Genomic DNA, 27177 nt, shown 5'->3' on the forward strand with positions numbered 1-27177 from the left:
TGGGACCCTGAATCCTGGACCTTTGCCTTTTGCAGGCAAGTACTCTACCATATGACCTACCCAAACATGACTCGCAACTCATTCTCTCAGCTTTACTTCTACCAGTATGTCATTTCCTACCTTCCAAACTTCATGGCAATTCTTCTGCTACTCCTTTAACTTTCATGCGAGAACTTCTCTGAAGTTTGGAAGGTAGGAGATGAGGTACTTGTGGAAGTAAAACTATGAGGAGGATGGGTTGAGAGTCACGCTCTGGTAGCTCAGTTGGTAGAGAGCACTTGCCCACAAAAGACAAAGGTCCTGGCCTCAAGTCCTGATCTGGCACACAGTTTTAATAAGCCACAAAGTTTCTGCTAGGTTGCTTTCCCTTCCGTTCCTTTTCCCCAGTCCATGTCCTCCTCCTACTACTTCTCCGTCTCTCTTCATTTTCTTACTGCTAAATTCCAGTCCACCATCAATTTTAGCCTCCTGTAACTGTCAGGATAATTTCCTTTACACCCTCATACATCCATTCAGTGTCTTTATCTTCAGAGATAGTAGGCATATACTCGTATACTAATATGGTGGACATAATGTTCATATGTAGCTTTGCTGCGATAATGTGTTTACTGTGTTTATAGGAGCTTACCCACCTTCATATTTTCTTATTCATTAATAGGCCTGCTTGTGCATTATCCCTGTTTCATATTGTATTTATAACCCTGTACTCACCTGACTACTAGTCTTATTCTTTCTGCCTCCACTTCACTAATTCCCTGTGTATCTAACATCAACCTACCTGTAATATGATTAACCTGATTTTTTGCGGTATTTCCTTCTCTCTCTGTCTCCTTGGTAGTACATGTGTACACAACACCTCAGTTTTGGTTTTACTTTTCCATACATTTATTATTCTATTTTTGAGATGATGAACAGTTTCTCAACTTCATAAGATTAATTGTGCTCAAATCAGGTTAGCACTCACTAACAAACAAGAGTCCAGTGGCAGAATTCATCAGATAAATTGTGATGTTATTGAAGCACAGTTTTTAGAAGCACTGTCCAAGAATCAGTAGTACCTCTAACAAGTCATTAAGCTGAAATGATAAACTGTGGCACGTAATTCAGTTCCTGTTTGCATTATAGCTGTCTGACAGTAACCCATCAGATAAAAGTGCTCTGTAACACTTCACTTAATTCAGCCCTCAGTGAAAGCCGCCATGCTCAACAATCTCGTGTTCCAGTGACATCTGTATTTTGGCAGCCAGGTTGCACATAGCTGTTACATGAGGGATTACTGGAAGCAGACTTGAAATAGGTATTGCTCATGTAGTTGCTCAATTGAGATTGATTTTTTGGGTGCTGTCCCACTATTTAAATACTGGCGTATGAACAGATTGTCGTTTTGGGAACTACACAATCATTTGAGAAACTGTTATGTTAGATTTTGCTATTCATGACGGTCTAAAAATATTGATAAAAATTTTGTTTGTGAAATATAAGCAAGCAGTAACTGCTTCCGAACTTTACTGTTGATTATCTCGTAAGTTAGTTAGTTCTGTGAACTATGTTACTGAAATGTTGGAATGTTAGTCTTTATAAGGAGTGGTATCATTAAGCCCATACATATGCATTAAGTCACATGATATTTGCTAAGTCGTACTATGGTAAAAGGTTCAGCTATCTGTATGTTTTGATTATGAACACTTCCATGAAAACTACATACATTAGCAGTATCAGCACATTAAATATAATAACCCGATCAGTGTATCTCAATGAAATTCAGTCTGCATAATGTTTTGAAATATATATGTATGTACCTCATGTAAATTATGTAAATATCTGTATCCAGATGGGATAAATATCAGGGAAAAGGGTTATCAAAAGTTGAAGCAATAACATACGGAGTAATTACAACTTGCTGTGTCTCATATCCATTTTCCTAAATACTGAATGAAGAGCTCTAATATTCCACACTCCAGCATACAGAACATCAGTTTGTTTTTCTTCATGAACCGTGGCTCAAGTTATAAAGAATAGTTGGCCATGCACTGGATATGTACCCAGGAGAATAGTTCATAATGGGAGGGACCATCCAGGGTATAAAGTCACTGTAAAGAAACTTCTAAAGAAACAGAGAGTAGTGCATAAAGGTGTAATACAAAGCTTAGGACTATAGATGGAGAGATGTTGAATGAAACATGTTTGGCTGTCAAGAGAGCAATGCATGAAGCCTTCAATGAATATCATATTGTCAAATGATCTTTTACAAAACCCAAAGAAATTCTGGGTGTATATAAAGGCTGTTAGTTGTACCAAAGTTAGTGTCCAGTCCCTAACAAAAGAGTCAGGAACTGAAATTGAGGGTAGTAAAGAAAAAGCTGAAATGCTTAACTCTGTTTTCAAATGTTCTTTTGCAAAGGTAGGGCTAGGAGTATTGCCCCAATTTAACCCTTGAACCACTGAAAAGATGAGTGAAATCAGTACTAGTGTTGATGGTGTTGAGGAACAGCTGAAATTGTTAAAACTGAACAAAGCTCCAGGGCCCGAAGGAATCCAAGTCAGATTCTATACTGAATTTGTGGCTTAGTTAGCGCTACATCTAACTATAATCTGTCGTAGATCCTTCAAACAAAAAAACCATGCCCAGTAGTTGGAAGAAAGCACAGATCGCACCTGTCCGCAAGAAGGGTGATAGAAGTGATCCACAAAACTACTGCCCAATATCCCTGATATTGATTAGTTGTAGAATCTTATAACATATTCTGAGCTGAAACCTAATGAGGTATCTTGAACACAATGACTTCATCCTTGTCGACCACCATGGTTTCTGAAAATATCAATCATGTGAAACCCAACTCTCACTTTTCTTACATGACGTACTGAAAGCTTTGGATCAGGGCAGGCAGGTAGATGCAGTATTTATTGATTTCCAAAAAGCATTTGATTCATTTCCACACCTACCCTTATTGTCGAAAGTTTGGTCACATGGGGCATCAAGTGAAATTTGTGACAGGATGGAGGACTGTTTGGTAGGGAGATTGCAGCATATTATCTTCTTGGGTGGAGAGTCATTGTCAGATGTAGAAGTAACTTCGAGTGTACCCCAGGGAAGAGTGCTGGGATCCTTGCTGTTTGTGTTGTATATTAATGAGCTTGTGGTCTATGATACAGTTATCTATGATGAAAATATGGTACTGTCTGAAAGAAGCTGCATAAATATAATGCCAGATCTTGATAAGATTTCAAAGTAGTGCAAAGATTGACAACTTGTTTTTAATGTTCAGAAATATAAAATTGTGCACTTCACAAAATGAAAAAAAGAAAAAAAAAAAAAGAAATAGTATCCTATGACTGTAATATCAATTAATCTCAATTGAAATTAACCAATTCATTCAAGTACCTGAGTGTTAACACTTTGTAGGGATATGGAATGGAATGATCACATAGGCTCAGTTGTGGTTAAAGCAAGTGGTAGACTTTGGTTTATTGGTAAAATACTGGGGAAGAGTGATCAGTTTACAAAGGAAACTGCTTAAAAATCACTCGTGTAACCCATTTTAGAATGTTGTTCAAGTGTGTGGCATCCATACCAGATGGGACTGATGGGGGATATTGAACATATACAGAGAAGGGCAGCACTAATAGTCACAGATCTGTTTGATTCATGGGAGAACATTACCGAGACGCTGAGGAAACTGAACTGGCAGACTCTTGAAGATAACTAATTAATATAAACATGGCAGTCAAAACAACTTAAAATTATAATTTGTATACAGAGATGTTACCTTAAAGCTACTTCCTGCATTAAATTGTATAAGCATTACAGAAGATGCTAAATTGTTACTTATTAAACAATTTCTAAGTTGCTAAAAGTTTACGTTGCAGAAATCAGTTTTTTCATTCAGCAAATTTGCTGCCTATTTAAATGTGTAAATAAATTTATGACTCCTCTTCTAATGTTTTGACGACTTAAAGTATGAGTGTGGGTCTGGGTTATACTGATTTATTTCCCCAAACCACATTCCAATTCTTTACGAGATGACTTACTAGGGGTCTGCAGCCACTCTTCTCTATTGGATAGCTGGCTGCTGGAAACTTTCTTGACTTCTTCTCCATCAGATAACACTAGGTACAGGAACGTTCAAGCCACTTTCTACTGGTGAAATAAGTAGTCGTACAAACTTTACGTTTCGTCGATCAATGATGTACTTGACTTTCAAGCGCAATATAAAGTCTCACTTTCAACATAATATGTAACTTCAGTAAGTCTCTTGTACAGTTCTATGTTAGAAACAAATTGTTTTATATTCGAAAGAAAGTCTGCTTAGACACCATGACTTTCAGAAAAAGAGACTGAAAAAACATCTTGCCTCTCACAAGGCTGAGTCAAGAGTCTACAAGAGTACTTTTTCAACTGTTCTTGTTTCACATAAAAATACTCAGTGACACAATAAGCACAGAGCTGCAGATTCCATGGTTCTTCCTTACACACTCACTAACACATCTATGGATTGTCTGACAGGTACTTGTCGGTGCTGTTCAACCGCTGCGTTTACTTTCTTCCTGCGACTGATTTTAAACCTGCACACACAAACATGTGACGTGCAGTAGGTAGGATTCTACCATCCCACACTCATGAACAGATTATCGTGTGTTCAAGATGGTAGAAGGCTGAGTGGTTCTAGAATTTACACAGAAATTCTCAAATCACTACACTCTGTAATGTAGTTTGTATGATACTGAGGGATTTATATATTTTTGACCTGTGTCCCACAAGTTTTTAGTCATGGATGATTTCTATTGAAGTGGTTAAAACTAAATGTATCACAGTGTTCCTGGAACTGTTTTTTGATTTTTTACAGTTATTTTTAAAATCTAGAGTATATAATATGCAAGTCACTTTTAACAGCAAATTTTGCGCCCTCCGCTCTCACCTTTGTTGTGTATTAGTTGTAATAGGTTATCATCAGTGTCTCATCCTGTGTGTGTGAATATTTGGTTCTCTGAATACATTTGCAGCTTCTTGGAAATGTTCCTATTCTAGGGTAAAACTGGTATATTTCATAATGTAGTTGCTGTCCATCATTTTATTGCTTTGCATGGAAGACTGAATTCGTAGTAATATTGTGCTGATGTATTCCAGCATCCACTGGTTTTTTCTGCTATTTTCATGTCCTTCAATTCTTGCTGGCGATGATGATCTGTTAATGGAATTATACATTAACTGTGCAGCATACTTGTAAATGATGTTGATTTTTGTATCTGATGATAATGTGATGTGCTGTGAAAGTCAATGTTGCTGTATGTTGCCTTTTTGTATAGGCCTATCTGACATTTGTGTGTCAGGTGTTTTCTTGTAATCCAGAGATGTAGAAGATCGATAAATTACTCTTCTTTATGTTTTGCTATAACTGAGATGTTTCTATGTAAATAGTTAAATGCCATAAAGGTTTAATTAATTTTATACTCATTTCCATAAAAAAGGATTAACATGCCACCCACACATTTTTTATAATATAACATTTCCTGAGCAACTATACTCTTTCTACTAAGAATTTATTTTCTAAGTAGTTAATAAAATCACCAATTTAGTATTGGAGGGCAGCGTGGAGGGTAAAAATCGTAGAGGGAGACCAAGAGATGAATAGACTAAGCAGATTCAGAAGGATGTATGTTGCAGTAGGTACTGGGAGATGAAGAAGCTTGCACAGGATAGACTAGCATGGAGAGCTGCATCAAACCAGTCTCAGGACTGAAGACAACAACAACAACAACAGCAACAACAACAATAAAATCATCTGCTAAAAAGCAAGAGATGTTGGAGCTCATGGTAAGGCAAGGCTAGCCATGCCTCCTTCCTCCTGGTGGACTGGAGATGTGTGTGCATGCGCAGGAATCGGGTGCTAAAGCTCTGTATAGGGAAAGTACAGCCAACTTGCCAGTGGCCACCATTTTGGGCCCACTGTGCCGCTGGTGATACATTGACTTCTGCAGCAAATTTAGTTGTGTATATTAAAGAAGTGCACTTGATTGTCTAATGCACTGCTAAAACTGATCAGTGGCTGCAAACGGAACTTGTCGAATATTTAACAACTAAAAATCTCATCAAATTTATGCTAAATGAGTCGAAAAGCATTTGTTGTGGCGAGTATGAAACACAGTTTTTCCCCTGTTATCCTTTATTAATAGCAAAAGCAGATTTTGCAGTTCTTGTTGGGGTATCAAGTATGAATACCTGTTTTCATAGTTAGCGTTAAATTGGTCCTATCCAATAGTCAGCAGGACAAAACGGAACCAATATTAGTTTGCAAGTGCAAGGAAAAGTCCATCGCTAATTTAAAGCTCTATATCAACTTACTAGCTTTTGACAATGTTGATTGGAATACTCTCTTTCAAATTCTGGAGGTGGCAGGGTAAAATACAGGGAGCGAAAGGCTATTTACAATTTGTACAGAAAGCGGATGGCAGTTATAAGAGTCGAGGGACATGAAAGGGAAGCAGTGGTTTGGAAGGGAGTGAAACAGGGTTGTAGCCTATCCCCGATGTTATTCAATCTGTATATTGAGCAAGCAGTAAAGGAAACAAAAGAAAAGTTCGGAGTAGGTATTAAAATCCATGGAGAAGAAATAAAAACTTTGAGGTTCGCCGATGACAATGTAATTCTGTCAGAGACAGCAAAGGACTTGGAGGAGCAGTTGAACGGAATGGACAGTGTCTTGTAAGGAGGGTATAAGATGAACATCAACAAAAGCAAAACAAGGATAATGGAATGTAGTCAAATTAAGTCAGGTGATGCTGAGGGAATTAGATTAGGAAATGAGACACTTAAAGTAGTAAAGGAGTTTTGCTATTTGGGGAGCAAAATAACTGATGATGGTCGAAGTAGAGAGTATATAAAATGTAGACTGGCAATGACAAGGAAAGCGTTTCTGAAGAAGAAAAATTTGTTATCATCGAGTATAGATTTAAATCTCAGGAAGTCATTTCTGAAAGTATTTGTATGGAGTGTAGCCATGTATAACATGGACGATAAATAGTTTGGACAAGAAGAGAATAGAAGCTTTTGAAATGTGGTACTACAGAAGAATGCTGAAGATTAGATGGGTAGATCACATAACCAATGACGAGGTATTGAATAGAATTGGGGAGAAGAGGAGCTTGTGGCACAACTTGACTAGAAGAAGGGATCGGTTGGTAGGACATGTTCTGAGGCATCGAGGGATCACCAATTTAGTATTGGAGGGCAGCGTGGATGGTAAAAATCGAAGAGGGAGACCAAGAGATGAATACACTAAGCAGATTCAGAAGGATGTAGGCTGCAGTAGGTACTGGGAGATGAAGAAGCTTGCACAGGATAGAGTAGCATGGAGAGCTGCATCAAACCAGTCTCAAGACTGAAGACCACAACAACAACAACAACAACAACAACTTACTTCTTATTCCTGCTACTTGGCACTACAAAAATTTGCTCAGTGCCTCTTTTATTATACGAAATAAAGCATTGGAATCAAATATATGTGCGCGATACCTTAGTAAATAGAATTGATAAACTTGTGTACATGATTACGCATGCATTATATTTTTGTCAGATTTATCCCATAAGATTTTGCCTGCAAATTGTTCTATGACATTAGGAGAATGATTACAAAAATACAAGAGAATACAATATTTTAAAAATGTGTATGAATAAAACTAGTCCTACAATCAAAAGTAGGCTGTAGGAAACAGTAACAACTGTATTCATATTAATGCAATGTAGATTAGTGGGCAGGTTGCAACAGTAATGATAGACTCCCGGTATCGTTAATGGTTAGTGAATGAAAGATCATAAGTTTGGTACTTGCCCAGTGCAACTTTTTTTTCTTTTTGCACATTAAATTTTGTAGAACAAAGTACAATTTATTATTGTGAGATCCTAAATATAAGTTTGAACCATATTGTACAGTTAATCAGGTCAAATTTTTACTAGTCATAGCAACTTTGTATGGTACCACTCACTACTTATCATTTTATGACAGTTCCACTAAAGCAGAGTTATTAAACACGGTTTTCCAAAACTCCTTCACCAAAGAAGATGAAGTAAATATTCCTGAATTACAATCAAGAACAACTGCCAAGATGAGAAACATAGAAGTAGATATCCTCAGAGTAATGAAGCAACTTAAACCACTTAATAAAGGCAAGGCCTATGGTCCAAATTGTATACCAGTCAGGTTCCTCTCAGAGTATGCTGGTAAAATAGCTCCATATTTAGCAATTATATAGAACCACTCACTCACAGAAAGATCCGTTCCTAAATACTGGAAAATTGCCTAAGTCACACCAATACTCAAAAAGGGAAGTAGGAGTAATCTGCTCTTTGCAGTAGGGTTTTGGGATTCAGAAAATATCATTCTTGTGAAACACAAATAGCTCTTTATACTCCTGAAGTAATAAGTACTATTGACAGGGGATGTCAAATTGATTCTATATTTTTATATTTCCAGAAGGCTTTCGACACCGTTCCTCACAAGCGTCTTCTAACCAAACTGCGTGCCTATGGAGTATTGCCTCAGTTGTGAAACTGGATTTGTGATTTGCTGTCAGAAAGGTCACAGTTCGTAGTAATAGATGGAAAGTCATCGAGTAAAACAGAAGTTAAATCCGGCATTCCCCAAGGAAGTGTTATAGGCTCTCTGTTGTTCCTGATCTGTATTAATAACATAGGAGACAATCTGAGTAGCTGTCGTAGATTGTTTGCATATGATGCTGTCATTTACCGTCTTGTAAAGTCATCAGATGATCAAAATGGCTTGGAAAATGATTTAGATAAGATATCTGTATGGTGCGAAAAGTGGTAATTGACCCTTAATAAGGAAAAGTGTGAAGTTATTCACATGAGTACTAAAAGAAATCAGCTAAATTTCGATTATACAATAAGTCATTCAAATCGGAAGACTGTAAATTCAAATAAATACTTAAGGACTACATTTACAAATAACCTAAATTGGAACAATCACATAGATAATATTGTGGGTAGAGCAAACCAAAGACTGTGATTCATTGGCAGAACACTTAGAAGGTGCAGCAGGTCTACTAAAGAGATTGCTTACACCACACTGGAGTGTTGCTGTGCGGTGTGGGAACCGCATCAGGTGGGACTGACGGATTACGTAGAAAAAGTACAAAGAAGGGCAACTTGTATTGTATTATCACGAAATAGGGGAGATAGTGCCACAGACATAATACGTGAATTGGAGTGGCAATCATTAAAACAAAGGCATTTTTCGTTGTGTGGGATCTTCTCATGAAATTTCAATCACCAGTTTTCTCCTCTGATTGCGAAAACATTCTGTTAGCACCCACCTACATAGGGAGAAATGATCATCATGATAAAATAAGAGAAATTGGGGCTCGCACAGAAAAATTTAAGTGCTCATTTTTCCCGCGTGCTGTTTGAGAGTGGAATGGAAGAGAGACAGCTTGAAGGTGGTTCATTGAACCCTCTGCCAGGCACTTTACTGTAAATAGCAGAGTAATCACGTAGATGTAGATGTAGATATGTGCTAACAGTGGCAGTTTTATCTCTAAGATCTCTATTTTGTAATTAAATTACCATTAAACCATCCTATTAGCTCTTCTGATTTTTTTTCCCTCCTGTTCGAATGGATCGGAAACTAAGTAACAGAATAACTCGTTTGTTTGTGGGGCCATCCTCCACAGCAAGCATATAAATACTTGTTTTGTAAATAAAACTGCCTTTCCCTGCTGCTAGTTACTTTATTTATCCCATATGCGTTTCGTCTTCTCCTGTTCTAAGGCATCATCAGTGGGATCTATAATGATACAGTTTTGTTAGTTTTAGGTTATTAAACAGTTCCCTTCACGATTTTTTTGTAAAAAAAAGTAATTACTTATGATTTGCTGATCTGCGTTTCCTCACATCTTGTCGGGAGGTCGTACTACTACTTTTATCACTGCCATATAATCACATCCTTGTGTTCTCACCTTCTCACTCTTTTTCTGTGGTGGGCTATTGTTCCTTTGTCACTTGATACAACTATTTTGTCGTACACTGTTTTTCACAATATAAATATTGCAACTCCATTACGTGTTTCATCTTCTTTGGTTTATTTACCTATTTGTTGCCAACCTAACGAAGTATGTATTCGAGACATACTGTGTGTGTGTTTTTGTGTGTGTGTGTGTGTGTGTGTGTGTGTGTGTGTGTGAGAGAGAGAGAGAGAGAGAGAGAGAGAGAGAGGGGGGGGGGGGGGAGGGGGGGGCAGGTGGGTGTACTAGCTGTTAGCGAGTGGTTGAAAACTGTGGTGACTGTTGATTTGACTTTTTGTTTCAATATTCGGTGGAGGGGTTCATGGATGAGTGAGTGTAAAGCTGCTGTGTTCTATTATTATTATATTGGACAGTATTATTGTAGTAATACTTTTTGCGAACATTATTCTATTATTTTATCTGTTAGTGTAAACAATGAATTGCTTGGCATGTGTACTTGGTCATTCAACAGGATTTTCCCCTCTGCTTTGGTTTTCTGTATGTGGTAATTTTCTTGTATGGTTAGGAGGTGTATTTTATTGTTGATTCTAATTATTTTCATGTCATCTTCTCTAGTGGTTGGTTTGTGGTCATTTTCTCTTAGGTGTTCTGCAAATGTGGAGTGGTTTGTCCCATATTTCCAGGCTCTCATGTGTTCTTTGTATCTGACATCAAATGTTCTCTTTTTTTTGCCCTATGTATATACTTTCACAAGTGTTACACTGTAGCTGATATATACCTGCTTTCTGGTATATATCTCTGTTTTTTGTCAGTTTTGGGGTGTATTTTTGTATAGAATTATCTGTTGTGTATGCTATGTTTATTCCCTGTCTTTTGAAAATGTTGGTGATTTTATGGGTGAGTTTGTGTTTGTATGTCATTGTGTACCATCTTGTGTTTTCTTTCATCTTTTTCTGACTATCCTGTGTTGTTGTTATGGGACTGTGTGTTTGGTTCTGTTGTGTTGTTGTCTGTGGTTTGGAGCTTTCTGCTTTTATTTTACTTATAATTTTGTAGTTTGGCTTTGTGACTGTGTTATTATTGTAACCATTATTTTGTGCTACCTGCATTATTATGTCCAGTTCTTTTTGGTAGCTTTCTTTGGTGAGTGGTACTGTGTTGAGTCTATGGAGAGTGTGTTGAAGTGCTGCTTGCTTTTGTGCTTGTGGGTGGTTCGAGGATTGGGGAATGATAATGTCTGTTGCTGTGGGTTTACGGTAAATTTCAAACATATGCTTATTGTTTTGTTTTTTGATTGTTATATCCATAAAGTTAATTTGGTTGTTCTGTTCTCTTTCAATTGTGAATTTTATGTTTTTATGTATCTTGTTGTTGTCAGTATGTAATTTTTCAATTTTTGTTTGTGGTTCATCTATTAAGCAAAGGATGTCATCCATATTCCTGAACCAATATAGCATGTTGTATTCTTTTGCTACTATTTTTGTGAAAATGATCTGTTCAATGTGGTTTACAAAAATATTTGCTAAGGCATCTGAAACTGGGGACCTCATTGGTAATCCATCTTCTTGTAAATAAAATTCATTATTGAATTGGAAGTAATTTTGTTCTGTTATGAGCTTTATTAGTGTGCATATTTCCTTTATCTGTTCTTCAGTGAGTTGACTATATGTTTTCAGGTTCTTATCTATAATTTCTATAGTTTTTGGTACTAGTATGTTGGAATCCATGTTTTCTATATCTAATGAGTGGAGTGTTGCTGAGTCTGGGATTTTTATATCTTTTATTTGTTGTATTAGCTGTGTAGTGTTTTTAATGGTTCTGTCTCCTTGTACTTTGAAATTTTCAGAAAGTAATTTTAAAATGTATCCTGCAAGCTTGTAAGTAGGGGATTTTCTGAAATGCAGTATTGGCCTCACAGGAAGATTCGGTTTGTGGATTTTTGGTTGGCTTCGGAGGACCCGTGCAGTGGGACTGATCTGTGTCAACTTTCTTTTGTCTGTGTTATCCAGTGTGATGTCAATGTATTTCAGAGCGTTTTTTACTTTTGTCTGGAATCTGTTTGTTTGGTCTGATTTTAATTTTGTAATACTATTTTGTGAGATGAATTCTTGTGTTTTTTCAGTGTATTGTTCTTTGTCTATCAGTACTAATGTGTTCCCTTTGTCTGCTTTTGAAATGATAACTTTTTCATTTTGAAGTTTTATCCTAAGTTTTCTGACTGCTGCAGATTCTGTGTTTTTGTTGTTTTTGTGTTGTTGTGTTTTTATACTGGTTATTATATTCTGGATTTCTTTTCTTACTAGTTCCCTAGTTAATCCAATGTTGAAACAGTTGTTTTCATTCCTATCTTCCTTTGTCAAAACACATTTGCAAAAAGTATTAATATAATAATACTGTCCAGTATAATAATAATAATGGTAATAATAATAATAGAACCCAACATCTTTACACTCACTCATCCATGAACCCCTCCACCGAATATTGAAACGAAAAGTCAGTTCAGCTGTCACCACAGTTTTCAACCACTCGCTAACAGCTAGTACACCCGGCTCCCCCCCCTCCCCCCCCCCCCCAAAAAAAGATTCGTCAGCTCTAACCCCCCCCCCCTCTCTCTGTCTCTCTCTCTCTCTCTCTCTCTCTCTCTCTCTCTCTCTCTCACACACACACACACACACACACACACACACACACACACACACACACACACACACACACACACGGTATAAACATCATAAATAGAAGTTATCTCGAACACATACTTCGTTAGGTTGGCAACAAATAGGTAAACATACCAAAGAAGATGAAACACATAATGGAGTCGCAATATTTACATTGTGAAAAACAGTGTATAACAAAATAGTTGTATTGAGTGACAAAAGAACAGTAGCCCACCACAAAAAAAAAAAAAAAAAAAAAAAAAAAAAAAAAAAAAAAAAAAAAAAAAAAAAAAAGAGTGAGAAGGTGAGAACACAAGGATGTGATTATATGGCAGTGATAAAAGTGGTAGTGCGACCTCCAGACCAGATGTGAGGAAAGGCAGATCAGCAAATCATAAGTAATTACTTTTTTTTTATAAAAAAATCGTGAAGGGAACTGTTTAATAATCTAAAACTAACAAAACTGTATGAATTTTCTGCTAATGTAATAACTCAATATTGGTAAGTTCTTAGTGGAATTAAAAAAATGGAAAGACTAAAGAAAACAATTGACATTTTATTTCAGATGTCGAGTAGTACAGAGGCTCATAAACGAGATTGAACTAATAATTAAGTTTTTGGAAAACATCATTCCTCTGTTTATCATCTCATGCCTTTGTATGAGGTCAAGCACATGGTCCAATTCCACCCACGTGCTGTTCCCATAACGTTTTATGTGACGTCATTAGTTTACATTGCAAATGATGTAAGTGGCCTGTTGCTAAATGTTTAATGTGGTTGTCTTAGTTACTAGGGTAATCTTTGATGTTTGTAAGGTTTGCTGTTTATTTCAAATATGTTGTTACGTACATGGGTGTGGTTTGGGTGGAACCTGGGATCATAGCTTAAACAACTGATAGATATACTAGTAGTGATTTTTCTATTTTTTATTTATACTGAGAGTGAAATATGTTGTTTATTTGACTGTTTTTGTAAGGAGACAAGTTTGTTGAGTGTGAAGGTTAGTAGGAATCTAAGTGCATAACTACATGGTAATAAGGGAAATGAGTAGTAATGTTACTGATAATTTTTGTTTATACAAATATTTTTGAACATAATGTCGTTGAGGCACTGGGTGTATGATATTGATTGCTCTTTTAGGGGTCGTGTTGTTGTTACTGGTGTCACTCTTGTGGTGGATGTTTGTTTTTCTGAAGTGGTTTGTAGTAATGATCTAGTTGAATTGGATTGAATCTTTGGTATTTATTGGTTATTTATTTGTTAGTGGTTCTGAAATATTAATTTTCATTTGTACTGCGACTCAGATTTTTTAAAAGTTTTTTTAAAGTTCTCTCCCATCTTCTTCTTCTTCTTTTCTTTGATCCTGGCTGAATTACATGATCGTTATCGACCTATGATTATGGCATATGAAAATAGTGGCACACACATCACTGGCAATTCTAGTAAATTATAACTACTGCAAGATGTCAAATTTGAAGGGACAAAAGGAAATTAAGAATCAGAATTATATTTAAACAAACAAGACTCATACAAAAAGCATTAATGCTACAAGTGCAACAGACTCAGTCGTATTGCTAAGTACTGTTGTAACAAAAGCAATAAAGGAAATGTAACCAGAAACCAACCAGAACACAAGAAAGCCTTTCTTGCAGCAGATTCTAAACAGTCTCACAAAAGCATGTGGTATTCAAATTCTTGGGCATCAATTTGCATCAATAATGATAGATGGAAGCTTCATAATACTCAGCCGTGTAATAGCTCAGTGATCAGTGTGAGAGGTGACGGCTCAGTAGCAAAGGCTTTGTAAGTAATATCTGACCATCTATAGTGGCGATAAAATAGTGGATGTAGATGCATGTGATGTCATCCACATACATGACTCTGGCATGAATTTGATCTTGGGTATTAAAATTGTACACAAAGGGTATAAAGTAACATTTAAAATGAGAAGTGGTTTCATGTATGATGCAGAATGTGACTAATTGCTGTAGCATAACTTAATAATGGCATTTGTTGCTTGAATGTGATTGATATGGAACAATGCTACTACACATGAGGCAGTGGATTTGTATGGCATCACAGTTTAAGACATACAAATCAAAAAAGTATGCCGAAGTTGGCAAAGGTTTCATTGAGATTAAATGACAACATGGTGGTAAAGGATCCCCTTAAGTTGTGCATCAAGAGAAAACAATCATGTCTTCCATTGAAAACTAGCAAACAGTTTTCTTAAAATATCTTGCACTTTGTTCATTCTGATTTATGTGGACCAATGGAGACATCGTCTATTGATGGATTGCGTTATTTTCTCACATTTATTGATGATTTATCAAGATACAAGTTCCTCTTTTTTGAAGAAAAAGTCTGGGGTCATGTAGATATTTAAAAACTTCGAAGTCATGGTGGATAAGCAGATAGCCGGAAGTATCAAGAAGCTGCAGTCTAACAGTGGAAATGAATATGCCAATGATGACCTACAAAGATTTCTGAATTCTGAAGATACCATCCACCAGCTTACAATAGTATACAGTCTGCAGCTGTTGTTGAGAGAGCTAATCAAACTTGGGTTGAAAAAGCTCATACCCTGATGTTTGATGCCAACTTACCAAAGGAGCACTGGACTGAAACTTTTTCTACAGCTGCATACCTATCAAATCATTCTGACTGAAGCTGTGTCTACAGCTGTATACCTATCAAATCATCCTCCTTCCTCCAAACATGGAGATAAAACACCACAGGAGAAAGCCTTCTTTATCACACTTGAGAGTTTTTTGCTGCAATGCAATGGTTAACATTCTGAAACCTAATCAAGAAGTGACAGAACTTGACATTCATGGGATACTGCTGGGCAACAAAAGGTTATTGATTCATCAGTAGCAAGACTTGTTTGATAACTGCCAGAAGGTATGTAAATTTTCCAGAGAGTGAGACTTTTCCAAGTTAAAAGATGGGAGAACCTAAGATAGCCAATATCTTAGGATTGGAACAAGAAGCATTTCTTCATGACATCAATACTTTACATACTGAAGAAGAAATTAAATCAGAAGACAGTGATAATGAAGCCTTTTATGGTTTTGACAATGATGCAATGGAGATGAGTAACTTGAGAATTAAAATATGGGTCCTATAGTTCTACAAGGGGTTGCACTTCGAAGGTCAAGCAGGGAACCAAAACCCAAGGAATGGTCTGACTTCCAAATGAAGACATTGATGCCAATGAGGTCTTGGAAGGGATAAATAAGAAAGAATGGAAAAAGGCAATGCAGAAAGAATTCTCATTTCTAGTTTGTAGTAATACATTTGAAAAGGTTTTGCTAACCAAATGACAAAAACCTCTCCAGATTAAGTAACAACTAAAGATAAAGCCTAGGACTAGCAGTACATCAGAAACATTTATTGTATGCCAAGTGGTAAAAGGGTGCTCTTAAGTGATAGGTGTCAGTTCTCAGGAAACCTTCACAGTGGTGGTCAAACATTGGTTAGCAATTAGATATCTCTTGTCTGTGGCAGATCGGCTTTGTTGATATCACCATTCCTTATCTCGATGGAGACAAATGAAAAAGTTTGTGTCATTCCACCAGAAAATTTTGGAGCTCCTGGAAAGGTATGGAGGTTGAAGAAAGCTGTTTATGGACTTAAACAAGTTGACGGGAACTGGAATCAAAAAATTGATGATATGTTAAAAAAACATAAATTGACCAGCTAAACCTCTGATCCCTGTATCTATTTTCATAGGATGGAGGACACCAAGCTAGTCATCCTAGCTTTATATGTGAATGCTATGTTGTTATTCTCAAGTGATAGAAGTGCTCTGAATTACATAAACATTCTTTGAAGGAGATTTTTTGAGATATAAGATTTAGGACAAGGGAGCCGGTGTTTAGATGTGAAAATTACACGAAATTGTGAAAAAGGAAAGATTTGGATCTGACAGGAATCCTATGGAAGAAAAGTTCTGGAGAAATTTGGAATGAGTGAAGCCAAGCCAATGTCATTATCACTTGAATTTGGGTTGGAATTTGAGGCAGTGGAATCAGCTGCCATCAGTGTACCTTATCAGGAGGCAATAGGAAGTCTTCTATATTTATCCCAAATCTACAGGCCTGACATGTGTTTTGCTCAGAATGTCCTTATCAGATGTAATCACTGTTTTAAAAAAAGGTCCATTGGTTGTCAGTTAAAAGATATTTAAAGGGAACCATGGGAAATAAGCCAGAACTTTTTGGAGGTGGCAGTAGAGAAGCAATGGCCTTCAGTGATGCAGATGGGGAAATAAAGTCAATTACAGATACTCTGCTACTGTTTTGTGCATAAAAATGCAAAATTCTTACTGTGGTCTTGTATAAAACAAAAAATTATTGCATCGCTTGTGAAGCTGGATATATTTCTTTGGCATCAACTGTGAAATTTACTGTGGTTTAGACAACATGTCTGAGGTAGATCCAAGTAGTGTCACAGAGTCACTTAAAGTATATTGTGACGATAAAGGAGCCCTTGAGTTGGGCAAGAATCTAGTGATAAATTCTAGATCCAAGCATATAGATATAAAATATCATCTTGTAAGGTAGGCATTACTAATATTGAACATCTGCCTTCTGGAGAAATGCTAGCTGATGCTTTTATGAAACCCCTAACCCCAAAGACATGAAACATGTGTAAGAAACTTGTGTTATGATGTAAGTGAACAAGTAACTGTACATTTGAACTTCATATTGTCAACTTAAGGGATCGTTTTAGGATATGCAAATAGATTTTGATAACTTTCTATTTACTACTTGTTACTGTTACACAGTGTCTTTCAAGAATTCATGTATGTGTAGTCATAGTAATGCACATACTGATTTTCATTTAATAAAATGTTATTTCACAAAGTTTTCATAATTAATTATATTAAAAATGCACAACAGATTGTGTAGTTCCCATTTGTCCTCACATCTTGTGACCTGAGGATTTAGTGAAATATATGAATTACGTTATATGGTTGCTGAATTACTAAAACAGTCAAAATCATTACGAGCTATACACAACCATAGTAAGAGTAAAACGACAATGACCACTGACTTGTCATTAACAGTGAAGATCTTACTTAAACAATTTGCTTAAATCATTCTAATTTCATATAATGATGTGGTAATATGATCAGCTACAAACATTACAGGCAACTACGTACATGCATTTTGTTATTATCACAAGTAATTATTTTTTATACAAATGAATGTCACTCACCATGTTACAAATATTAACAGTCTAGTTTTGCTGACTAATTTTGTGAAATTTCTTAGTTATTAGAGTTATGTTGTCCTGATGACTTTACACAGCCTTACTTGCCACCTTGCTTGTTTTGAGACACACAACATTTGATTACAGATGGAGCGGTAAGAATAAGTAAAAGAAACAAAGGCAAGAAGGAATCAAGTAACAAAACTGTACATGTTTGCTGTATAAAAATAGTAATCCTATATGTTTACATTTTAAACAGATGTTAGTGATTTATAAAAACAACTCACAGTAGGGCAATACCCTAACCCCTCCCCATTTTTCCACACACACACACACACACACACACACACACACACACAAATGAAGCATATGCCACAGCCTGTAATATCAACATTACAACTTATAACTTTGTTTCATTATAAAAAAGTCTTTTTAATATCAACAGGACACGTTCTTTTCACTGTTTCCTTTGCTACCCCATCCGTATTTGTGCTTGTAAAGAAATGTTTTATAGCTATTACATGAAACACAATTTCTTATCAGTAACATGATATTATTTAATTTTAACAAGAGGCACACAATTCTGTAATCATGGGCTATTACACAGAATCAAGAATGATTTGTTCAGTTATATATAAAATGAATTTATCAGTGTCCCCGTATGAGTGGTCCTCTGTTTGTGTGTCATGAGTCACTGTTGTTACCTAATTGAGCCAATCAACTCAGTGGGCTTTTGTGTGGGCTGCAGCCGTTAGGCAGTTCAGTACACTCCAAGAAGGCCACATGCACTGGACAGTTGCTTTTATTTGTGTTGTTCCTCTTCCATTCATATTTGGATGTTTTCTTGTATATGAATGATTTACATAAATAGAAAGAATTCACTTCACTTGTTCCACATTAAAAGAAAGTAGGATATTGGAACCAGTGTTTGTGCTAATACTTTATTTTTAGGTCACTGATACTGAGATAAGTTGTAGATAATGGAAACAATGCTGGTAAACTATAAAATTAACTTTTCTGATGTTAACTATCTTGCTTTTCTGGGTTGGAGTGTGACAGTTATGAAAAGTTACTTTCTGTAGCAGAAACGGAAGTTTTTTTATACTTTTTTCAGTTGATATTACACTTGCAGTATTTTATCATTGGGTAAAATATTAACTTATGGACATGGTTGCATTTAAACATTTTTCATGAACCTAACATTGTTGACTAGTTTTCTTAGTGACACCACTGGATATGTGCTCCATAACTTTACCAGTATCTGAAATTAATTTGCTCAACTGAACAGTGTCTGTAATAAAATAATTGAGGGCCAAATTATTTCCAAGACTTTCCACTCAAACACTCTACAGTCTTGGTTAGATCCAACAAAAGAAATTTCTAATGTGGCGTCAAATGATTTTGCGCCTGCAAGCTAAGTCACGCCGTTTATCAACTCGATGGAATGAATACAGAGCTCGCAGGAGGTACTTACTTCGTGAAAAACGGAGACGGAAAGCAGAAGAGGTATAACCATGTGAATGTAGATTTAATGACTGGTAACAATGTGGATTTGGTTTGTTGTCCATAAACTGATAGTACTAATCTACTATAACCTGTAATTAGAATTTTTAATCATGTATAGTTAAAAATTGACTTAAGAATGAAATCCTTTCCAGATATGTTTTTTTTTTTTTGTATATATTTTTCTTAGCTATACTTGTATCTTATGAGAGGCAATAATATGAATTTTGTACATTGAATTGAAGTAGTTCATTTTTTTTATATTAGCTGGTGGCTGTTTAGGGAAATATTTTTTGTTCTGCACAGGCAATGATGCTTAATCAGCAGATGTTACAGAAGAAATTTGCAGAAAACCAAAAAGTCCGTGGTGTTTTATGTGATGGTGCTGACCCTGAGTTAGATCGCTATCTTGAAGATGAGAGAATTGCTCTTTTCTTGCAAAATGAAGAGTTTATGGCAGAATTACGTTGGAACAAAGACTTTCTTTCTACATTAGAGAAGGGTAAGCCTCAAGTGTAACTTTTTAATGAGTCTTCTATTTGCTCAGAAACTGAAGCTGTAAATGCAAAATTGATGTTTGTGGCATAAGTGCTATGTGTGTTTCTTTAAAGTAACTTTTGTTAAGGCTTTTGATTGCAATGTCTTGGAGAACAATAATGTGTGGCCAGTATGTTGTTACATAATAGTAAATGAAACATAATTGAATACTGAAATTGTCCCAAGTTATATATGCCTTATGTTGTTTACATAACATCTTTTTGTATACACTCATTTAACATTCACTAGTTAGAAACTGTAGTTGGCATACTAAGCTCACAATCTATCCCACATAAACATATGACGTCTGAAGATAGATCCATCAGAATGGTGTAGAATAGGTAGGAGGATTGCTATTTATTTAAACACGAGAAAAGTTGAAGAATAATGTGACTAGACTTCTGATCTGGAGTATAATGCAGATCGGTGGAGTATGTGATTCTGAAAGTTACGTGTGCAGTATGGATTTATAGTGTAAATGATGTACACAGGTGGAGCTCAAGGGTTACCAATTATGGTAAACCCCGGGTATGATTTTGTCATGACCTGTAAGTATGACAGTGAAACATAATGGTTTTCAGAGGACAGGGTTCTTGGCTTAACGGTATAGATCACAAGGATTCCAAAACACACATTAGCAAGTGACTTTAGAAAAATTGCTGCACCTTTGCTGTGTTAGGTTTACTCATGGAGGTGGGACATACAGAGGGTCTTGAGGGGTTACTGGAACATTGAAATCAGTGAAGACAATATAATTTAGGATTCATCACTATTCATCAAATACAGAAGCAGCTGAACAATGAACAGGTGTGTAAAAAGAGGTTGAAAGTATAACAGTGAATAGAAACAAGCTAGACCCCTCATGGCACACATGAAATGAGTATAACATTGGTAAACATGATTATCTTTTTCAGAAAATTATTTGACAACATTCCTACCCTGAAGCTATGACTTTGTTCCCATTTTTTTGTTTATAAACAGAATATTTACAAAGTAAGTCCACAACTTTAAAAAATATTTATTGAATTCTTCTATCAGATTTTATAATTGTTTTTAATTTTTCAGTTAAACTTAATAAAAAAATTAAGTCTAATTGAGGTTTCACAATGAACATCTTATTCAGTATAATAGTATTAAAAGATATTTTCAGTCTCTGGATCTTATTTGCACATCATGTTGTTAATGAAAGACGACAACAATTGATGAAATTTTTTGTGGTTCTCCTTCGTACATTGGCAGTATGTGCTATTAAAAATGCATTGGTGTTACTATATCTCAATTAAAATTACTTTGTGATTGACATTTCAGTGATTCAAGTGATAGGGAGTGGGCATCAGCCAATCATAGCTGTTTCTTGGGCTCCACATGATCGGTGTGTTGCCTGTTTTGTGGGCACAAGCCTTGCCAGGTGAAATGGCCTGTAGGAGTTGGGAGAGAGTCAGGCGGGGAGGAAGGACCTTAAATGAGCACTAATTTTTGCATGTTTAGTTGCGCTAGTGTGAAAATGTTTTTACGCAAATAAGGCAAAACTGGATCTACTGCTGAAGTTAGTACTATTGTAAACATTTAGTTTCTGCACAAAACTATTAAAAATAACAATGTCAGATTCACAATCTTTATCAACCAATTATAAAAAGATTCAATTCTTTCACAACTTAGAGTCTCACATCATAGCTTGCCTTTAGTGGTCATAGTTATTATGATGTTTTGGAACCTACAGGAGTTAATTTGGAGAACTTACTGTGAAAAATTTGGCCCCATGATTTTTTACCTTCACTGGAATCTCAGTCATACATTACTGTAAGCCAAATGCAGCTACCATACTGAAATGGTTTTTAAGGGTGGAACGAAAGCTGTCTCTCACTATAAAGTGGAGTAAATCTAATTTACATATTCTTAGTATGCCACTGTGTGCCACAATCAAAGTTGTTTCCATACACTAAGCTGAATTCATTTGTGTTTTTTGTGTTTCTGTTTCATAAGTGGTTTACCAGATCATTCACAGCTGCAGTCTAAGTTGGCCGAACAGTTGCATTGTACTGTACACAGATAATTTATTACTTTGTGACTGAACTGTAAGTCTTTTACTGTTATTCACCAATAACTAGTGATTATGGTATTTTACACATTGCTGACCATACAGCAGCAGGGGCACTCATCACTGCCCTCCCTACTACCTACAAAGACATGGCAACAGACAGTAAGCAGATAACCCGTTTCTACTTGATGCATGTCCAACTATCGCATCACGTGAGCACGTGACATGTTGTGAACGAGTGTGCAATCCCGCTCCCCTCCACTGCCATCTGTTAATCACAAAGTAATTTTAAACAGAGAAATAGTGTTAATGTTAATAGTTACTTGGCATATCATATTTTGTTGTGCAGGTCTTAAATAGGTAAGCAACCATTATGTTGAGGGTGATTATTGTTACTGTGGAAGGCTTTGGTCAAACCTGTAATAATAAAGATAATCATCCTCAAATATTTTTAAAAAGCTGCCCTAATTATCACAGCTAATTCCAAATGTTAAAAAAAAAAATTATATTGTAGGCAATCTGCATTTAGTGGATTTTTTCATCTCTCATAAAGCAATTTGTAAAGTTTAATTTATGTACGTTTCTTGTCTCTCTTTGTGTTATGTCATCATGATGTTAAATCACAGCCTTCATTACAGAGTCAATTTCCCTCCACCCTATATTTTTGGCAGCTTTTCTATTAATCTCAGAGTAGTCCCAGTTTTTTTCTTTTTTATTTTATTTTATTTCTTTTTTAAAGAAGCAGCCTTGTCTCTGGTTCTGAAGGCTTCAGTTTGTTAAATTCTGGCCTCATTGTCTGCTCTGTCTGGAAGGAATTTCTTCTTTTTTTTTACATTCATTTAGTTGCATTATGCATAGGAGTGCATTTTATTTATAGACATGTGTTTATTTTTTATGGAATTAACAGTTCCATATGAGACCTACCATATAATAGTGCCAGTTAACGAAGTGAGTGGTTATTGTTCATTTTTATTACCCCTGTAGATTTTTCCCACGAAAGATGTCATGGTGATTTAAGGGCAGAGGAGGTAGGGGTATACTTTTATCAAATTGAGACAGTTTGCATTGGGAGGGGAGGATGGTGAGATCTTAAGGATCATCCATGAAATTGAAAACTATACACATCAGGGTTTGAAACAACTTGCACTAACCCCTGCAGTCTTTCCTATGTGAATGTGCACCACTCATACCATCAAAGTTACTACTTGCCACACTCAAGTAGTGGAAGCATTGTCAGACTGTTTTTTGTACCTGTCCCATGTTCGACTGCTTCTGTAGATGGTGAGCAATGATCTGTCCTCTTATATGTAATTGTCTCCATCTTGGATTTACCATTAATGCATGAAGAGAACATCAGGATATAATTGGAATGCACATTTAATATAGCATGATTGCCTAATATAAATTGACAGATTTAACTATCTTCTAATCGTTGGGCCCACAATTTGGCATAGCTAGCAGCATACGGCACATTATGCACAGTGTTTGCTTAAGTCAGTTTATAAAAAGTGTAGGGTGTAATGTAAATACAACTCAATAAAGTTGATAATGAGAACTGCAGGACAGTGTAATTAGAAACTATATTACGTTAATTAAAAAAAATTTACATCATAATTGAAGTATAATTCCCAAAACATGTAGTGGAAAGACAATTAAAAGTGACTTGTTACAGTTATTTGTGTATTTCAACTGATAGCCATAAAAACCTCATTTAGGCTTAACTTAAAATGCTTGCATTTCAGATAAATCCTTTCAGCTGGACAATAGTAAGAATTACTGCAAGAGCCACTGTACAGCCACTAGCCTTCAGTTGGTGACTATACTTTTGTGTTCATGTCCATAGATACTGAAGAGTGTGCTCCACATTAATGGTTTTCTCAAGGATGTCCATGTATCTGAGTTGATGTTTGTGTTTATAATAATATATTTCTTAGCTGTAAATACCTGCTTTGGTAGTAGTATTCACCCCTTCACTTCTAGTAAACATCTACTGCGTCCCATAACTGCATACCAAAGATAACAGAACTACTTTACTTAAGTAAATGTAGTGTCCTCATTCTTTATCTCCATTTTCCTTTAATGAATCTGTAACCAAGTGAGATCTAATGTTGGGTACCTCTTCACTAATGACTTTATTTATTTATTTCTCTTTCTTGGTTTATATGGTTTATTCGATGTGAACTAAGTCTCTCCCCCAAAAATTCATTAGACGCATTTTCTTAGGTACCTCAGCAGTTGCTTGTTACTTCATTTATGCAATGTGTACGTGGAGTCAACCCAAACAAATAGTGCTCCATGTTTCACCCGAAACACAGTGTTTACAGAAAGCATCAGGTTTTTTCCTGTTATAAAATGTTATTGTTTGTTTATAGCAGTTTTATGTACACATTTGATAGAACAATCTAATTAGACTAGTCTAGTATTTGATGTAAGAATATGTATTAACAGGTACAGGAATCTGAGCTTCTGGTCTGTCCCTTAAGACCTGGCCAACAACATGATATGGATCTCTAATTTCCATCCTTTTCTGTACCTTCCACTCATCTTCACAAAGCTATAAAACACTCTGAGCTCATTCTGTGTGTTACCCCTCGATTTTGTCTGACGTAGTTCAAATGGCTCTAGGCACTACGGGACTTAACATCTGAGGTCATCAGTTCCCTAGACTTAGAACTACTTAAACCTAACTAACCTAAGGACGTCACACACATCTGTGCCCGAGGCAGGATTCAAACCTGCAACCATAGCAGCAGTGCGGTTTTGGACTGAAGCGTCTAGAACCGCTCTGCTATAGCGGCTGGATCTGATGTAGTCCTTCAAGATTTATGTTGTTGTATCTTGTCTCATATTTTATTTCTTCCAACTTCCCCCATTTCCATTACGTATTTACAAAAAATTGGTCCACTGTAGGCAAAATAACAGAAAATTTAACCATTTTGCAATAGCAGGAGAGAAACTGGACCAGTGAGATACATCAGACAGAGAAAGTGAGTAATTGATATAGAAAATGCAGAATATTATCTCTTGCTTTCTATGTCCCATGTGTAAAGTTTATAAATTCAGTAGTTTCTGCTGAACCCAACCATGAAATTTAGGGAAATGCGTACTAACATTGTGTAATCGACTGTGAGAGTAACAAAATGACTGGCCTTACTGCATATAGAGTGCACAGTAATCAAAATAGTTTTAATATTCAGAAAATAGTGAAAGATATGGAGTCTTATATCAGAAAAAATGCCCAATAAATTTATGGAGTGTGAGTCTTGAATGAAAGAATTGAACTTTAATATTGAATATCTCTCTTCCCCCCCCTTCCCCCCTCCCCCCATCCACCCCACCCACCCCCCCTCTCTGTGTGTGTGTGTGTGTGTGTGTGTGTGTGTGTGTGTGTGTGTGTGAGTAGGAGGGGGGGGGGGGGGCGCACATGCAAACATGCATATTTGTCTCTCAAGAAACATTTGTGATTCCTTGACATTGGACATTTACGATTAAGTACAGTCAGAGTATCAGACTATAAAAGCCCTAAAGCTATGTTCCTGTGCATGAGTGTAGAGGTTCAACAGCAGTTTCCAACAATGGAAGGTGAGTGATGTTATTTAGTGCAGAGGTGCGGCACTTCGACACTTCGCAGAGGCAACCTCTGGCAGTGACGGCTGATTGGTAATTTCATAGTTCGAAATTGCATGTGTGGAGACATCAGTCTAGTGTAATTACGTTAATAGGAGGCAACCTTATCATGTAAATAACTAGGGGTCGGAAGCTTCTTACAAGGAAAATGCACGATATCGTTTCCATAAGAATTGAACAATGGAAAATCCTGGATGGAATGTAACAGTACCAAGAAAAGGATAGTTGCTTCTCACCATTTAGTGAGATGCTGAGTTGCAGATAGGCACAACAAAAAGACTGTCAGGAAGTAACTTTCAGCCAATAAGGCCTTTGTTGGAAGTAAACAACACACACACGCACATGCGCGCGCGCGCGCGCGCGCGCTCGCACACACACACACACACACACACACACACACACACACACAGCCTCTTACCCACAACCTACAACCTACCTTCCTATATAAAAGATACCAACCATTTCCTACACTGTCTCTCCACAGTTTTACCACATGGTGCTCTGCTCGTCACTGTTGATGCCACCTCCCTTTACACTAACAATCCTAATACCCATGGCTTTACCACTGTTGAACACTACCTTCCCCCACACCTAATGGATTCCAAACCAACTACCTCATTCCTAGTTACCATGACCAACTACATCCTCACCCACAATTACTTCTCCTTTGAAGACTTTCAGTACAAACAAATCCGGGGTACAACTATGGGTATCCATATGGCACCATCCTATATTCATGAGTGATCTAGAGAAATCTACATCTACATCTACATCCGTACTCCGCGAGCCACCTGACGGTGTGTGGCAGAGGGTACCTTGAGTAACTCTATCGGTTCTCCCTTCTATTCCAGTCTCGTATTGTTCGTGGAAAGAAAGATTGTTGCTATGCCTCTGTGTGGGCTCTAATCTCTCTGATTTTATCCTCATGGTCTCTTCATGAGATATACGTCGGAGGGAGCAATATATTGCTTGACTCCTCGGTGAAGACATGTTCTCGAAACTTCAAAAAAAGTCTGTACTGAGCTACTGAGTGTCTCTCCTGCAGAGTCTTCTGCTGGAGTTTATCTATCATCTCTGTAATGCTTTCGCAATTACTAAATGATCCTGTAATGAAGCGCACTGCTCTCCGTTGGATTTTCTCTATCACTTCTATCAACCCTATCTGGTACGGATCCTACATCGGTGAGCAGTATTCAAGCAGTGGGCGAACAAGTGTACTGTAACCTACTTCCTTTGTTTTTGGACTGCATTTCCTTAGGATTCTTCCAATGAATCTCAGTCTGGCATCTGCTTTACCTACAATTAATTTTATATGGTCATTCCATTTTAAATCATTCCTAATGCCTGTTGTTGTTGTTGTTGTGGTCTTCAGTCCTGAGACTGGTTTGATGCAGCTCTCCATGCTACTCTATCCTGTGCAAGCCTCTTCATCTCCAAGTATCTACTGCAACCTACATCCTTCTGAATCTGCTTAGTGTATTCATCTCTTGGTCTCCCCCTACAATTTTTACCCTCCACACTGCCCTCCAACACTAAACTGGTGATCCCTTGATGCCTCAGAACATGTCCTACCAACCGATCCCTTCTTCTAGTCAAGCTGTGCCACAAACTTCTCTTCTC

At 36.7% G+C, this 27177-nt stretch overlaps 1 protein-coding gene across 2 annotated transcripts in view; it reads left to right on the top strand.

The window, feature by feature from the left end:
• LOC126412337 (CUE domain-containing protein 1) overlaps positions 1 to 27177 on the top strand; it is a 222038-nt gene that overhangs the window by 51341 nt on the left and 143520 nt on the right. For both annotated transcript variants that reach the window (XM_050081892.1, XM_050081883.1), the window contains exon 5: positions 19662 to 19857. In XM_050081892.1, coding sequence (XP_049937849.1) covers positions 19662 to 19857 — 196 coding nt within the window. The remainder of the gene's footprint in view (positions 1 to 19661; positions 19858 to 27177) is intronic.

Source organism: Schistocerca serialis, chromosome 1, assembly GCF_023864345.2.
Source record: "Schistocerca serialis cubense isolate TAMUIC-IGC-003099 chromosome 1, iqSchSeri2.2, whole genome shotgun sequence".
NCBI classification, from domain to species: Eukaryota; Metazoa; Arthropoda; class Insecta; order Orthoptera; family Acrididae; genus Schistocerca; species Schistocerca serialis.